The 17,743-nt window shown below is 49.2% G+C and overlaps 1 protein-coding gene across 1 annotated transcript in view; it reads left to right on the top strand.

Moving 5' to 3' along the window:
* Nucleotides 1–17,290, top strand: part of LOC119396207 (metabotropic glutamate receptor 5) — a 410,873-nt gene extending 393,583 nt beyond the window's left edge. Inside the window, exons 10-14 of the mRNA XM_037663306.2 lie at nucleotides 566–740; nucleotides 4,346–4,472; nucleotides 5,451–5,772; nucleotides 9,672–10,304; nucleotides 16,017–17,290. Coding sequence (XP_037519234.1) covers nucleotides 566–740; nucleotides 4,346–4,472; nucleotides 5,451–5,772; nucleotides 9,672–10,304; nucleotides 16,017–16,971 — 2,212 coding nt within the window. The 3' untranslated portion in view covers nucleotides 16,972–17,290. The remainder of the gene's footprint in view (nucleotides 1–565; nucleotides 741–4,345; nucleotides 4,473–5,450; nucleotides 5,773–9,671; nucleotides 10,305–16,016) is intronic.
* Nucleotides 17,291–17,743: the final 453 nt, after the last annotated feature.

The following is a 17,743-nucleotide window of genomic DNA, read 5'->3' as shown; positions in this document are numbered from 1 at the left end:
TTGCATACAGCACGCTGTGACGCGATAGAACAGGTGGTCTCACACTCACCTCAGCTAGCGAGCCGCAGTTGCGAATTTTAGCCTCCTTGAAGGGCTGGGGCAGTTAACGAGGTTGGAGCGGGGAGCAGTTTGGACAAAATGCGACATAACGTTGCCATTTGAAAGAAGGTCTTTCCCACATCTTATCTATGCGTCATTTGTGAAGGGGCTTTGCCGTCAGGTTTCGAGAAACATATCGATATACTCATGAATAACTGAAATCTGGCCGTCGATTCTGAAACATAGTTTTTGTTCCACTGGGATCTATAACACATGGTGACCGCATTGTGTGCTTCACACACACAAAAAAGTTGATACTAATCACGCCTGTGTAGCTCATGAACACACCTATTAAAAAAATGGGGCGAAGAGAGTCATGGGGCGAAGACAGTCATGTGCGGGCTGGGCTGCTAGCGAAAAGTCCGCGAACCGCGAGTTTGAGACCCCTGCGATATAGAACGACTATTCTGGCGTGACGCATTTTCCCTCTACCTCACTGACTCACTTTACGCGCTCGTTAATGCAGGTACGACCTGATGAACTACCAACAACTGGATGAGCACCACTACGACTACGTACAGGTTGGTTCGTGGGTCAACGGCGAGCTCACCATGACCGGAGACGTGCAGTGGCACCGAGCACAACGCACGGCGCCACCCGTCTCCATTTGCTCGCTGCCCTGCGAAAAGGGAAAAGTCAAGGTACGTCGCGGCATCACGATGCTTTCTTAAGCCAAGGTTTTAAAACTCACAGATTTCGGTGGCGGCGTCGTACGCGAATAACTAGGCGCCAGTGAGCGTGCAGGAATGCGGCCTTCAAAAGTGCGCCGCTCGTACGCGTATTTGTGCGCGCCGTTTTCAAATAACTGATGCTCTCTCGATCGAGGGCTTGCCGGCGATCAGCCGTTTCTGATGTGGCAATCTGAACTTTTATCGACGTCACTTGTCATTACACGTTGCCACGTTTCATTGTTGCCTGGATATGAACGCGTGGCCGTTGTTGTTGCCTGTAACAAATAAGGTGTTGCGCTGTTAAGGATGTGGATCAAGGTCCCATTCCCGGCTTGGAGGAAGGAAACAGGAGGGACCATTGTACAATATGAAAGAAAGGAAGAAAGAAAGAAAGAAAGAAAAAGAAAGAAAGGAAGAAAGAAAGAAAGAAAGAAAGAAAGAAAGAAAGAAAGAAAGAAAGGAAGAAAGAAAGAAAGAAAGAAAGAAAGAAAGAAAGAAAGAAAGAAAGAAAGAAAGAAAGAAGAAAGAAGAAAGAAAGAAAGAAAGAAAGAAGGAAAGTAGTACGTCAGTGATACCAGGAGACTCAGATTAAATACAGCTGAAAATTGCAAAAAAAAGTTTATCGAAAACGTCGCGTTACCCAACATCGCACAGTTGTGATGCTTGATTCATAAATTCACTGTGTAATGACAGGCATAGGTACATAACGGTGCGAATCGGAGACTCTTCGACAGGTGCGCTTAATGGTCTTTTTTCGAACGGCTGCACAGAACGGGTCGTTTTGAAAAGCAGCACTTATTCAGAGTACTGCCATGTGGTACAGTTTTTGTATTTTTGTCGGTAATAGCGAGCCCAGAGTGCTTGTCGATGGCCGCTCTTGTGCGCCGGAATTCGCTATTAACGGCCTCGTTAACCCAAGTCTCAAGCTGCACTTGAAAGATGGTGCACCAATGGCAGACGCGCCCGGGGGTCGCTCCTGGCCGTCATTGCGAGTCTGCTGCTAATCGCAGTTTCTGGTTTTTCCCATGCTCTGGTTTTATTTTTTCCCCCTAGACTTTCGAGTTTCACTAACGCAAAGCGCCACATCAAATGGCAGCAATCCTTCTTAACAACTCCTCTTCAACGTCTTCAAAGAATTGTTTTTCATGGAAGTCCATGTTTCTTCTGCAGAGATTCTTTGTAATGTTTAATCGTATGTATTGCGCATATGGTCGTTTTGTTCACCGCACAAGCCCCCTACTTACGCGCACGTACGCACACACACACACACGCACACACACGCACACATACACACACTCGCACAAGCGCACACACACACGCACGCACGCGCACACACACACAACCGTCGGTACATTTTGCGGCAGTTTGGGCACGTTGGTAATGCATTTTGAAGAGAACTAACATCGCACGGAAAACATGGACGAAAAAATTCACCGACGATTACGACTGCCTAATGGGAATTCTGAGCGCAGCTTCGTGTTGAGGCAAGGCCGACTGTGTTTGAAGTTTTGACTTTCCTCAAGGTATCGACCACGCCATAAATAATAATATTTGTGATGTAGGACAGCACCCGCTACGCCATAATTCGTTTTTCTCTGGATAAGCGAGGTACCCGTCCCACATCTGTAAGGTATTATGTGCGCTTTGTTGATGCTGCATGTGGCTGATGACGATGAAGAATTATGGCTGAGCACTTTGCAGTGGGGGGAAAGCATTAAGCCACACGCTCGTTGCGCAATTAGCATTGTGTGACGCCTGGTTATTATTTTACTCTTCTGACACGCTATATTACATAGGTCAACGCGATTACTTTCCCGACAATGCGCCAGTGTAGGGTCTTTCTGCAAGTGAGTTCCAAGCACGAGCGTGGCTCTGTGGTAGATTACAGTAGGGCCCGGGTTCAAATTTCGTTCGATCCTGGGTATTTTTTTCTCATTTTATTTTTTCATGTCTATCGGTTACTTTTTCATGTCTGTCGGTTATGCGACCGACGGCGACGGTGACGCCGCTCAACCCAGGAACGGGCGCCTGAGCTGCGCTATAAAAAGACACATATACACACACACACGCGCGCTTTTTAGGGTCTCTTTTTGTGATCACTTCCGTGTTGAGCACAAACAAGTGAGCAGAGACTATGCATGAGAGTTCTTACGACACAGTAAAGACCTCTCGGCCTTTTCTCCGTGCTCGAGCTGAAATACCCGCAATGTGTAGTTCAGCTCGTTAATGAAAGCGAAGGAGGCCATCTATAAAAGTAATTTTATGCCGTTTTTTTATGCGAGAGCACACCTCAACGTACTTAATGAAGTTGCGCGCGGCGACATGGAAGCTTTCGGCAGTAAAACACTAAATATTAACACAAAATCAAATAACAAAAGCAATTAAACAACGCGTACGGGAAGAAAGCATATCCATGGCACATGCTGCCAGTTCAGCTCGCCTCATAAACGAGTGAATCGCATGTAATAATTGGAGACCCAGCGGCACCCTTCTTGTACTCGCACAATACGTAATTTCAGCTTAACTTAAGCTCCACGTTGGCAGCAATCTCTGTCATTTTGAAGTATAAACATTATTCACGACACCAGCATAAGATAGCATTAATTTGGATGTGGATATGTAGAGGCGTCTTGAATTATTGTTAATACATCACCTCTCACATGAGCTTTCTCTCACTGCGTGGTACCGTCTATAATTCCTCGTATGTCAGTGTGCTTGAATGCACCCAGCGTCTGCACCACACGGATAATATGCTTGTAAGCCATGAATTATAGGGCATATTTTGCGCGCTACATTACTCAATTCTTCTTGCTCTGCGTACGACACAATGGCGGGGTCACGTTGACCAATGTCAATGTGCGAATGCAAGTCGACACAATGAATCACAAGAACCGTTACCTTGTTGCAAGGAAATGAGCATGAACCTACCTTATAACTTATAACTTTCTTGTTTGGGTGGTGTATATTTATTCATGTTAAATACCTTTGTGGCCGCTGTGTTCCCGGTGAGACAACTCGCTAATTTGTAATATTTGCCAGTTGAGCTTGTTTATCCTAGTATCACTGAGTGGCAATTAACCCCCCCCCCCCCCCCCCCCCCCCCCGTTGACAAGTATGGTCGCCACGAGATTTTGTATCAAAATGTCCGATGACGACTACTTTTTTGCGCAATTAGTGAAATAAAGGAACCCTATTGAATTGAAGTAGTGGTGCTGTTTTGTTCAGAAAAAGCAGTTCTACAAATTGATAAAAAAATATTCCAGTAAATTTGGTACAGTTTTCTTCTTTTTGTCACGGTAGGGGAAGGGCTTCAATAAAGAAAATAATTCTAACGACACCAGAGAACACCAGAGAACCCAGCATTGATAATAAGGCAGACTGAGCTGCACAGACGAGCAAATGTGTCATCGCAGTGTTTAGCTAGGGCATTCAGTATAAAAGAAGGTAAGACGTGCGAGCGCGGACATAGGAGTGGCCAACAAGACAACGCAAACGCATTGCCTTCTTTTACAATTAATAAATACCAACTAGCTCAGTCTTCTTTCGTCTTTTGACCTATGGCTTTATTCTTGCAGAGTATTCACTCGGAAACGATGAAGTGTTGCTGGAATTGCGTGGCCTGCAAAGAGAACCAGTACGTCAGGGACGAATACACCTGCCTGGACTGCGAGAGGGGCTGGTGGCCTAACGAGAACCTCACGGGTGAGGCGCTTTTTTTTTTAAGTCTTAGAAACTACACAGTTGACGACGCAAGGTTATGCTAGCGTTGCCTTTGCATCAGCGCCCTTCCATGTAAAGAAAGACAATTTTGCATCTTTTTTCAAGAAGCAATTCAGTAACTGTACATTAAGTAACTGTAACTGTACACTGAAGGACTGCTAAGAGCTATCCTTACCACAAAATGAGATCTTTCTGCGAATTTCGAGTAGGAATGGCGCCGCGTTCACTAAATTGTGTAAGGTTTCTTTAGATGATGCATTTGTTCGACCATTATTGTTGTTTTATAATCAAAGGACGTTTGTAGGTAACTCAAAGTCAGTCAGCCAAAGTCAGTCAGCGTAACTGTTAGTTACTTGTACATTTAAACAACCAAATAAAAAGCGGTCAGACCGTCATATGTGAATATTGAGTGTTGCGGGTAACGTTATGAATAGCAATCTTCCTTGGATACAGTTCCAGTAATTTTTTTTTGAAGCGCTATACGCACCCTGCTTCGGTTCGCTGCATACATTCTTAAACTGCAGCATCAGAAAGCGACCTTCATACACCTGGGAACGATATATTCTGCAATTTCAAGCTGTTGACTTTATTTGGGCAATAGTTTGGGCTATGAACATGAGAATTTTGATAAGCAAAATAGATTCACTGTTAGCATTAATATAACAAGAACTTCCATTCTGTTCGAGGCCGTATTTTCTATGGTCGTTTCTGTTTTTGTCCCGCCTCATTCGCTCGGTCGCGTCTCGAGCCTGTAAAAGGGTGATTGCTGGGGCTTCTCTACAACATCACCTCACAAAGATGAATTGCGCTGTCGCTTGTCATACTTCACTGAAAAGTACATGTACACCGTTTTATTTATATTCTCAGATCAGTATACTCTTATACAGCTATAATTTACCTGCACAGAGTCGCAGTATATATGATTTAGAAATGTTTCTCAGAGGTATCTTTTTTTCCCAGGTTGTGTGCGTATTCCCGAGGAATACATCCACTGGACTGACAGCCAGTCGTTGGCGGCCATGAGCATAGCCGTCCTTGGCCTGATGGCCACGCTGGCTGCCATGATCATCTTCATACGTCACAACGACACGCCCGTGGTGAAGAGCTCAACGCGCGAACTGTCCTACATCATACTGATCGGCATGTTCCTCTGCCACGGAACCACGTTCGCCCTGCTGGCCAAGCCCAGCGCACTCACTTGCTTCATCACACGCGTGCTGCCCGGCCTCAGCTTCGCCATGATATACGCGGCGCTCGTCACCAAGACCAACCGGATCGCCAGGTATGTTCTCTTATAACTCGATGTTCTTTACATTCAATCGTATTTTAACGCGATAGCGTTAGAGAGCTCGTGTCGCAGAAATTCCGACGTCGGTGTCGGGTCCGTTGGTTGTGAGCGAAAAATCATCCGTGAGCGAAAAATCGAGAAAGGAAATGGACAACTATGTCCATCTAGCGGAAAACATATCACGCCAATGCCGCCTTTCACGGCCGGGCTAGACCACACGCGCGCGCTCGCTTGCGGTCTAGCCCGGCCGTGCGCCTTTCCAGGGGAGGCGTTGATCAAGCAAACAGCAAACGCTAGATAATGTGCTGCCATCTGTGAGGCATTGTGAGACTCTTCATGGCCTCTGAGATGGCAAGCGCGCGGTGTATATCTTGAAGGCCATGCGACTCTTGCTTTAGATAAAAAACCTGTATGTACCATTCTCGCGCGCGCGCGTGTGTGTGTAACAATACACATTCATAAGTACGCACTTAGTGGTTGAAGTGCGCACCAGGGGCCGGATTTCGCTATTGCGTTCAACTCTTAAAGGCGAAGCTTAAGGGTCCCCCAATTTTTGTACTTAGGTGTTAGGACGTGCGAATCCTCAGTTCAGTTCGGGGTACAAGCACATAGCATTGACCTGGGGTAATAATGACGGTAATTTGAACGGAGGTCATGGCTTACTGAATTGAAGTCGCACTGCGAAGAGTGGGCTCGAGCGCCTGGCGACGGTAAGTGAGGCTGCTGAGGCAAGCTTAATGCAGGAGAGGAGAGCGATTACGAGTAGTCTGAGCCACCAATTTGAGGAAATAGACAGGCGATGGCGCGCGGAATCCACAAATTATTTTTTTTAAGGAAACGCTCAGTCAGACGGCCAGCAAAAAATCTCGAGTTCGGCTTGTCGCTGTCGTGGTTGTCGTCGCATTGATGTAGCGCGTAGTAACGCGCAACAAGTTTGAAGGCATTCTGAGGAAGTCTGTCATCTTGTCGATTACAACTACGCTGACATGCGGCGGAGGCAAATTAAACTTTCTGGTAAGTCCTATGCTGCGCAGCTATTTGAGTAGCTATAGAGACATTTTAGTGCACTTGTGCGAAAAGCAGTTGCTGCAACAGCACACATCAGCACAGTTCTTCATTGCGTAATGAACTACGAGCGGCGAGGGTACTCGTTGCGGTGAGCACGAAGACCGACGACTGTGCCCGCCGCTATAATTGTATGGTGAGCATTGCTTTTTAGAGCGCAGCTCTTATAGGCGCCCGAGTCGTCGGTTCTCCGGATGCTGCAGGCAGGTTCCTTCCCGTCTCGCAGCACGTTTAGCCACTTTGCTGAAGGCATAAATCCAGGATGCCCTAGCTGCGGGGCGGATAATTGCACACTCGCTCATATGCTCTGGCAGTGCCCGGCGTTACTTAGCGCAAAGTTCAGCACAGAAGAGAACTGGGAGAGGGCTCTTAAAAGCCGTGAGCTGCTCTCAGTCCAGCTGTCGGCAGTCCAGGAGGCCTGCGAACGGGCGGAGGGCCACGGTCTTCCAGTACCGGCGTGGGCACGGCCAGCAACTGCGGCGGACCCCCCTTCGGGGGTTGTCTGATCGGGGTTCTCCAGGATCAAATAATGTTCATTTCATCATCATCTTTCGTTGAGCGGCGTCGCCGGTGGCGTTGCTGGCGTCGGCGTAACCGATAGGGCGAACGAGGACAAAAGAGAGCGAACGCGGAGTCTGTCCTGGCCTCTAACCTCGCTTTCTTCCTCCGTCACGCGCGCTGGCCCCTCTGTCGGAGCTCGTGCGCATGCAGGTCTGGCAGTTGTACTGCGGATGGCTTCGCTTATCGTAACGGGGCTGGTCGGCGTTTCGCTTCGTTCGCGACACCTGCAATGCGAAGTGTGGTGTGCGTGGCACTCGAGCGCTGTCGGCGTTTCGCTTAGTTCGCGAAGCCTGCAATGCACAGGGTAGTGTGCGTAGCGCTCGAGCGCTGACGGTTTCTGTGGCAATATGTAACGAACGTTACATTGCTACAAATGTGGATAGCCAAAACTTCCAACACAGTTGGCGTTGCCCCAACAGGAAGCTGCTCTCAGAATTCGCATTAGGAGTATCGTAATTGTCGGTGAATATTTTATTAGATGAGCTTATGTCTAACAGAGTTAACTCTTCAACACATTGGCCGCTGAAGCCTCACAACAATGTTACATATCTGCTTGCTTATAACGTCTATGTGAGGACCCTTTTACACGCCGACGTCATAATGCTACTGACAACGACTGCACGCCTTCGTCACAGCTACCACCCTGCGTATCTGGGGGAAAGACCTGTACGGTATGCGAATGAAAAGCCTGCTTGTGTAACACGTAAAATGATTTTGGTTTATATACGTTACAGGCTGGGGAAGCGATGTAAAAGGAGTAATACATACTAGCTGATTAAGGCTTTCCTTAACCGCTAGCCGGTAGTGGGAATGAAGCTTATACCAAACTGCTAAAATCAGCAGTTCGTTTCGGGTCATATAATGGGCACATTCTGGGTTCTACACTCTAAAAATTAATACTGTTGCAATGAAAGTGGCATGTGCTTTAAATGAACCAGGGCTCAGTCGTGATACAAGTCACGACGCAGGTCGTCTAAAGGCCCTGATCCGCGTGCTCAATCATTGAGCCCCGCGAGTACACCAGTCACACGCAAGCGATTCCCGAGAACAGGCCACCGGTTATGTGGCGAGTGGTGAGGAATAAAGGATTCCCCGCTCTCGGGACAAGCATTGAGTGCTGCCCACGTTCCACTAATGAGCAAGGTTCTAAGAGTGGTAGTTCCTATCTAGTCTTGCTTACCAGTCGTCGGTGGTACCTCAGGAAATGGCGCAGAGAAGTCTCCACCACGACTTTCTCTACGGCATACCTTCGGGCAGATACGAGTACGCCTGGGTCACCTGCACTGTGGCAAACCGAACAAGCGTCGCCAGGCCTACACACATTTGCGAGGTCATTCGGTTGCAGGCGCCGTGGTTACCGCACTCCGCTACAAAGCGCAGTGCAGTACGTCGGGAAATACAAAAAACCTTGCGTCAGGAACATACCCAAGTTGTAAAATCGAAGTGAACAGGACGCACTCCACGCAACTGGCGCGCCCCGTGACACTTTCGGTACAAGACCCTCTGCAAGACCCCTTTAGACCCCTTTAGGTTAGCCACTGAACCAGCATGTGTGACCAAACTGCTGAGACGCCCAGAGGTCTCCCTGCTACACTGCCTCCACACGGGATCAGCGCCTACGGTATTGGCATGGCTATGCAAATCCCTATTCGCCGCGTTTCCATTGTGAGTGGCTTGCAAGACTCACGGTGGTATTGAACACCGTTCGTAGGAGTGTGTCTCGACTGCACCTGAATGATTTAGGGATGTGAGGTAAGCCTATCACTGCTAAGGATTGACGTACTCATTTCAGGATCAGCGCCTGTCCCGTGTTCTTCTCGTGTTGCTGTAGTTTTGCGCTGAGTTGGTGTGGAGATCAACCAACTAGCCTAGTTTTGCACACCATTGCACTCATTTCAAGACATTGTGTCGGGGGGTGTGGCGGGCGACCTGGTGTGGCGCCTTGGGGGAATGGCTCACAGAACGCTGGCTTTTGTTCTGTTTCGCCGCCCTAGTACAACCTACCGCTCCCCTCTCGAACCATGTGCAACTTCCTTGAAGTTCCCTACTCCACAGTCGTGGCGATGGCTCACAAGAGCGTTACACGTGTGACTGTGTCACTGATATTGGTGAAAAACCTTGTCTGTATTAAAGGGGATTTGCGGGCATGGAAGACCACTTATTTCGTTTACAGCCTGCTACTAGATAGTACTGCTACTATCTTTGTGAATGTCAATGCAAATACGAGGCTGTGTAATCTCACTGTAACACCGATTCTAACCGCGCAGGATCCTGGCCGGCTCCAAGAAGAAGATAATCACCAAGAAGCCTCGCTTCATGAGCGCCACCGCCCAGGTGGTCATCACCTGGCTGCTCATCTCAGTCGAGGGGGCCATCATCGGCGCCATGGTGGTGCTCGAGCCGCCGGACTCCATGTTCGACTACCCGGCGCTGGACCGCGTCAAGCTCATCTGCAACACCACCACGCTGGGCATCATCGCGCCTCTGGGTTTCGACTTCTTTCTCATCGCAATGTGCACGGTGTACGCCGTGAAGACGCGCAACGTGCCGGAGAACTTCAACGAGGCCAAGTTCATTGGCTTCACGATGTACACGACTCTGGTGATATGGGCCGCGTTCGTGCCCATCTACTTCGGCAGCAAGCACAAGGTGATCACGCTCTGCCTCTGCATCAGCTTCTCGGCCGAGGTGGCGCTGGTGCTGCTTTTCATGCCGCGCGTCTACATCATCCTCTTCCGGCCGGACAAGAACAACCGCAGCGCCTTCACCACAGCCAAGGACGTGCGCTGCCACATCGGGTACATGAACTCGAACATGGCCACGGCCACGGCGTCCGGTGCCTCGGCCGTCTCCAGGAACTCGTCGCACTCCACGTCCGAGTTCTCCATGGAGTCTCCCAGGTAAGCGAAGCCGTTTCGACCCATTTAAATGTCTTCGGTCGGCCACGAAGTTTGATGTCCACGTGCGATAAAGAAAAAAGCATTAAGGCCTCTGAGTTTCTTGTCTGGAGCACCGAAAAGGCAAGATAATTTATTATTATTACTTTTTTTGCAAATTGAGCTGGCTACACAGTTGATATCAACGGCCATAGTCGCGCGCGAGGTTCTCCATTAAGGGGGCGGTGTGTGTGTGTGGGGGGGGGGGGGGGGGGGGCAAGTTTTACAACAGAGCCCTCCCCTCACTCCGTTGGCCAAGTCCAAATAAAAGCAAGGCCTGCAATGCATGCAAAAATGAAATGAGGAGACGACGTGCTTCTCACATCGGTCTGCCATTGGGGCCTGGCTTTCTAGAGGTAAAGGGCGGGGGGCGTCCTCGGCCGCCCTTATGATCAATAAGTATGCGAGGCCACAATCCTGCAATTAAACTGTGATGTGATAGGCCGGACTGAATAAAAGTGTGGGGCATGATGGGCGCCCCACTTTAAGCGAATGGGGGGGGGGGGGGGGCGTCCCCCCTCCCCTGTGAGCACGCTTATGTCGATGGCTCAGCCAGAGGAGTGCAGCTGGTAGATACCATGCTCTTGAATAATGACGGTGAAAATTATGCACAGGTTTTTAGGGCGTAACGTTCAGAACGTTCAGAAATTGCACAGAAAGACTGCGCGCGAACTCAAGCGACGCTCACTGGGAACGTGTGCCACTTATGAAACCTTTTCAAAGCATGCTGTAGTGAGGTCAGGATATGAGCTTATAATAACAGAGAGCTGAGATAGTCGGTATGTATTCAGTCTAAGAGACACGGTGTGCAAACACGGACACAAGAAAGAGGTCAAGACACCTTAAACCGCGTTTGTGGTGTCTTGCCTTCATTCTTATGTCCGTGTTTGCATGCCCTGCCTTTTAGTCCGAATGTGAGGTAGTTAGTAAGGCAAGTTCCTTGTATGAAATAGCGCGAAAAGAAAGTAACAAGGTGAATGGCAAACTTACAAGAGTTCGCTGCATTTGCCGTCTTCTTGCTCCGTTTCGATCAAACTTGTCTCTCCGCAATATCTGCTGTCACCAGTTTAGCCGTTAAACGCCAACTTGGAAAGTCAGAAACCACAACAGAGTGTTTAAGCTAATGAAATTATTTCTTTTCTCTTTTTTCTGACGGGCACAACAACTTTTTTTGTTTGCGTAACCGGCGTATGCTGCCAGCAACAGGTATTTCGTCGGAATTTGTTGCGTAAGCTTTCTGAAACTCTGACCACAATAGCGCGAAAGGCAGTCGATAAATGACAGACAAATAACATGAGATTCTGTACTATAACTCCTTGCGTTATTGTTCGGTTATCGTATGTAGTTTCCACCCTGCTTTCGAAACTAAACGCGCCATGGGACACAGAAAAATAACATTGGTACCGGGGAGGTAGTGGCACGATTCCTCAAGCAGCTTGGCAACGACATCCAAGTACGCATGCATGACAAGCTTACAATCCTGCTTTTTGACCCGAAGCTGGTATGTTTGGGGAGAGTTGTGTAAGCCTCTCTTCATAAGCCGGATTGCGCGGTCGTACATGCGTGCATACAAGCTCATACATATATCTTCCAGTGGAGCGCGCCAAATGAGGTTTTAAACACAAAGATTAGAAGAAAAAACACGTCGGAAACCAGGCAGCTGGGCCAACAACAAGTCCTCTTTTTGTGCAGTAGGGGCAAGAACGTCGCCGCCATCGCAGCGTCTCTGGCTTTCGTACAGAACATCAATATTATTTTTTTTACGTTATTGTCTACTTCCATGAACAGCGTCACCTGCAGCTGTCACCGCGATGCTGCTGAAGTATGCATGCCTGCCTCGCATCTCGGCTTCGGTGCTTGGCTTTTCAAACCCGGTGGCGCATGCAACAAGCTGCATAAGGAGTGGTGCATAGAGATCTCTCCTCTCATCTTTCTCATCTACGTTTATTATTTTATCCTATTTTTTAAATTTTCCTCGGGTTCCTATCCTGTGCTTCATCGAATTCCTCGCTTGAATACTCATACCACTATGTTCTTGAGGCAGCAGCGACGCAAGAGAATTTCAAATGCGGCTTTACAACGAAAACTAAAAAAAATAAATAAAAATAAGCAATGCCACAAAGAAATGGCCATACAGGTCCACAGCGAAGTTTTGGTGAGTGATGATTTCATGTTCGTAGATGTTTGTGCTTGTCGGCTAACGCGAGGTGACTACAAACGGGAAGCGTTTGTCTTATAATAATAAGAGTGTTTAGATAGAGAGAAACAAAAAGAAGAAATAGCTCGAGGAGAAGGAGGAAGCATAACATCATCTGAAGCCAACAAGTAAAATTGAAGCATAAAATTACTTTTCGCTATCCAACATCGCCTGGCGTCTACTTAGTGTGGGTAGGGTCTCACGTCTTACAGGCACACCTGGCTACTACGCGCCAAGTTGTTCGGGGAAATGAATATGAAGACGAAGATGGGAAAGAGTAAACACTGCGCGCGCGCAAAAAGATGCTCAGCATCACTATATATAGTGATACAGACGGCAACTCAGGTCGGGGCATAGACAGGGCGTCGTTGTGTACTTAATATAGTGTCGCTGTGTATACATAGGCCTTGTGTACCTAACGGGACACAGCGGTGATGCGACGTGTGGCGCATGACGTCACCACCTCAATAGCGTTCGCTCTCGAATACACTTCGTTATCAAAACTGGCTACATTCATTCTTTGGGCCATTTGGAATGCTGCGTTGTCCACACGAACCGGAATGGTTTACCGCCCAGTCGATTTAAAGCGATACGCATAGTCCGTATTTCCTTGTTGAAAGAAGGGCACTTTGTGGTCGTCGCAATGACAAACACTGCACGAGCCACAGTCATTCATGGCGGCCCGGAAATACTATGTGTTTGTGAAGGCTACGCCCAACCGCAAGCGACGGAGTAAATGATGTACTAGGACCGTACGACTAAGGTCATAATAAAGTTATTAAAACCACAATAAGTGTTCCAGGCTTCCGGATTGATTCATGAAAACCTATCGAATAGGAGCAGGAAAGAAACGGAAGGCAAGGGAGGTCAAGTTGAGGCGCTTCCGGTTTGCTACCCTACTCTGGCGCAATGGGTAGCACCGAATAAACGTGCAAGTGGACAGTCGAGACCAAAGAAACTGTTACAGCGTTGCATTCGGTATTCCGCCCGTTTGCACGGGCGCTTGTAGGCGAAAATGGACATTGGCGCCTGTGACCCGTTCCCAACTTTGTATAGCAATTGCATTGGAAAGAAAAAAAAATGGTAGGGAAGAAGGCTGGTGCTACCAGAATAGATAACTGTTCAGCGGGAACATGCAAGACGTGGAGGAAACGATGCCAACAAAAAAAAAAAAGAAAGAAAAAGATCATGACATTTTTACACTGTATAAAAACATATTGCAGTAATATCAGAGAATATCAGAGCCAGCCTTCGAGACACGTATGTACCGAGCAAATGCCTGTAAGCCTGAAAGGCCAGAAATATTGAATTTTGGTATTAGAATTTTGTATGCGTGCTCGCTGTGTAGTTTGTATGCTTTGTATATTTGATGAAGGGACCACCATGGTTCTGCCTGGACCCATCCATCCCTTCACCACTTCCAGTTCTAAACGTTCGTCCAATCTCTCTTCGTGAAAAAATAAATAGATAAAAAAATAATATAGAAGTAACTGCATTTCCGTGGCTTCGTGGTAAAATAGTGGCTTGCTTTCACTTTTCTTTTGTATTTTTGTCCCCGTGACTGCAAAGTGCGCGCATTTGGCTTTCTGGACGCTGAATTTATTTAATGAGAGTAGGCCTACAAAATAGCTGCACTGCTAGTGGTATCTGGCGCATGCCGATAGGGAGGTCTTTGGTTCGCGTTCCGGCGACGCTAATAAAATAAGATTCTCTCTCTCTTTCTCGTGAGTTAAACAGGCCTGGTTGCAGTGATTTATGAGGAATGCATGTTACAGTGTTTAGAAAATGTCTGGCACGATACGCTGGTTAAAAAAAAAACAGACGCAGTAAAGTTCGGTTGAGACCTTTGGGGAATTCTGCGTAATGGCCCGCGGTGTATGCGTAGCACTTCACGGATAAATAAGGAAAATTGTAGCTAGAGAAGCGAAATCGTACGATTGTAATCAGTATACAGGAAACCGTCTTTCTTCCGAACTGTAATGATCTGCACCGCAATGCATTTTGTTATTGCCGATATAATCAGAAACCATGCGCCGATGTTAGAGTTAGTTAAACGTTAAATCTAAACCCGATAACAATGATTAGCGAAACGAACCATAAGCGCTTCACGTTCGTCGGGCAGCGGACCCCGGCGGTTTGTTGTAGCTCAGAACTCAAGGACGCAAACGAAGGCAAACACTGCGTCGTTGTCATCCTATACTCCGTACTTGTCTTGCACACTGAACCGTTCCACCCGCATCAAGCTATACTTGTTGGCTCCAGCCGTGACGGTATCTGTACCTCTAGTGTATATGTACTAACTTTATACTTGTTTCTTTGCTGCTATTCATGCCTCTATTTGCACTGCATTCGGCCTGCAATACGCGTTACAGCTCCAGCGCTGCCAACTTCGGGCGGTCGCTACATGTCCCGTCTTCTGTTCGCGCCCGAAACACGGACGTCCCCTCTCGTGTATAAACCTCCCCTCCTCTCCCTCATCTCCCCATCCATGTTGTATAGCTTGCTGCGCGACATCGATCCAGGCCGAAGCGAAATGGTTCCTTGCGGAAGAACCGGATTAGCGGGGCCTGTGTTCTTGTCACGTGGTTTCTTCTTTGGCGTGTTGTGTGTCAGGAAAACTTGCGGACAATTAATAGTCTAGCTCACCCGGCGTCACTGTATGTATTTTGGTCGCGCAGTATGTCCAGTCTCGCTGGAAATTGTGCCTTGAGCCGACACTACTTCTTGTAAGAGTTCGTCAGTTGGACCGCATGCGCAAACTGCATGGCATGGCGAACTTAGCTTTCTACTGATGTTATATATGTAGCGCTGGAATGGGCTTCTGAGAGAATACAGAGGAAGATTAGGAGGGTAAAAGAAATAGAGAGATGTTAACCAGGGCTGCACTGGCGTAGCCAGGGTGGGGGGGGGGGGGTTAAACACCCTTATCCCCGAAATTTTTCAATGAAATGTCTGTGTATCTGCTGTACGCACTGACCTATAGGGGTAGGTTAACCACGCTTTATATATATATATAAAGCGTGGTTAACCTACCCCCCTCTCTTACCCCTCCCGGGAAAAGTTTCTGGCTACGCCCCTCGAGGGCTGCGACTGCACTGCTAGGCGGAAATCGTACCGTGGAGAAAAGCGTTCTCTCTTCTTGATCTGTGCAGTGCATTAGACACGCATAGGTCCGCGTTAACGCGTAAATAAGCAGAAGAACGAAAACTTGTAATTTCTGTTACCGCTGCGTAAGCTCGATGTCTATTGCACTTCGCGAATAACATGGTGACGTTTTAAGCATGCCCCAAGAAAAAAAGAAGAAATAAACAACGCTCTTTCTTCTCGTGTATACCTTTCTTTTCCGAAAACAACCACAACTCCTTTAATAAGTCAGCCTGGTGGTCGCAAGCAACGCAGCGCGCATACTTTCGACAAACGGCTGTAACATTATGTAAGCGGGGCTCCCCTAATTCTACACGTGTCTATCTCGGATGCAGGAACCACACCGCGGAGACAGTGATCAAGCCGCCGCCGACACGCACCAAGAGCCTCAACTTGCTGGAACGTTTCCGGGCGAGCAAGCAGGACCGCATCGCAGCCAGCGTAGCGCAGCATATCCGCGCCGTGCGAGCCGCCGAGGCGCTCGACCGGCGCACGCACCTGCGGCACTCGGTCGAGCCGCTGTTCGGCACCTCGACCAAGGTGCCTGCACAGCGCACTTCATCCGATTCACCCCCCGGCGCGCACGAGCGCCGGAGGCTGGTGCAGCAGCAGGTCGCGTACGGCGCCGCGTCGGCCTCGAAGCGCGAGGTCTCCTGCCAGACCACGGACGACCTGGTCGAAATGTGGATGCCCTGCCTTCGCAGGCGCATCGCGCGCTCCGAGACGCTCATGTCGACGTTGTCGCCCGACGACGAGGACGACGCGGCACCCGGTCTCCGACACCGGAAGCTCTGCCGCCACGTGCCCTCCGTCAGCGACGACGAGGTTCTGGACGTCGTGTTTCGCGGCGGTAGCTCGCAGCAGCACCACCACCATCTACCGGGCGGTTCGGTCCGGTACGGCCGCAGTGTCTCCAGCAGCGGTGGCGCTTCGGCGGCGTTCAAGAGCGACGAGTCCCTGCTGGAAGGTGCGTCCTCGATCGTCGAGGAGAGCGCTAGCAGCGGCAGTGAGGACGCCGCCGTCTACAAGAACATAATCATCAGTCTCGGAAGCCCCGACGCGGTGCGCGTGCGTCAGACTCCGGCGTCTCCGGTGATAACGCCACGCCGCGGCAGCAGCGGTGCCAGAAGCATCAATAACGGCGAAGACGCTACGGCCGCCGCGTCAACGTCTTCGTCCCCGTGGGCCGAAGTGTCGGCCCAACTACTGCTCAGGTCGTACAACGGCAAGTGCTCAAGGGACCGGCCAGCAGCCCATGTACTGGGCCGGCCCATCGTCAGGATGCTCTGACCAAGAACGCTTCGGCAAGTGAATAACCCTGCTCCACTTGGATGCCCCGTACTGCTGTCGCTACCACCACCGTAGCCATCTGAAGGCACCGATGAGTGGTTTGCAGAGTGGAGATTTGTTTCTTTTCTACTTCTGTCGACGTGACCCCGGGGCTTCTTGATATTCCTTCGAAACTTTTCTATCTCACGAGGCCAACTTTCTAAAGTCGGAGACCTCCATCCCGCAATGTCTGCAGTTTCAGAGCATGCACCATCTGGCAAACGTGCGAATCTGTACGGCAGCGGACGATAATAGGTGGCTCTGCTACCACTGCCCTTGTTGGTGTTCTTTGTGTGTCTGCGTGCGTGTGTGTGTGGGGGGGGGGGGGGGGGGTGAGCAGCGTGAGAGTTTCAACCAAAGTGAAACGCTTGTGAATCGAGCCGCTCAGAGTGTCGTCGTTTTCATCCGGCTCCCAAGGCCTGTCTTCCCGTGTCGTGGGAGAGCATTTGTGACACATCCGAGAACCCATCGCCCGCATTCTTAAGGATGCGACCTCTGGCAGCTTCTATCCCACAGCCTGTCGTGATCGACCGTGTGTTCCCGTTTCAATAGGCAAGTGAAAGACGGCACGTTCCATTGACGGGTGCACGTATGAAGCCCTGTCCGTGCGTGGTGCGGAATGCCTACACTGTTTTCCTTTTATTTACCGGAATATCGTCTCTGACTGAGATGCTGCCACTGTCTATATAGCGCACCTGTTTTATCAAGTAGTCTATAGTATGCGGAGTTCTCG

Source organism: Rhipicephalus sanguineus, chromosome 6, assembly GCF_013339695.2.
Source record: "Rhipicephalus sanguineus isolate Rsan-2018 chromosome 6, BIME_Rsan_1.4, whole genome shotgun sequence".
NCBI classification, from domain to species: domain Eukaryota; kingdom Metazoa; phylum Arthropoda; class Arachnida; order Ixodida; family Ixodidae; genus Rhipicephalus; species Rhipicephalus sanguineus.
This window is presented reverse-complemented; position numbering and strand designations above follow the sequence as displayed.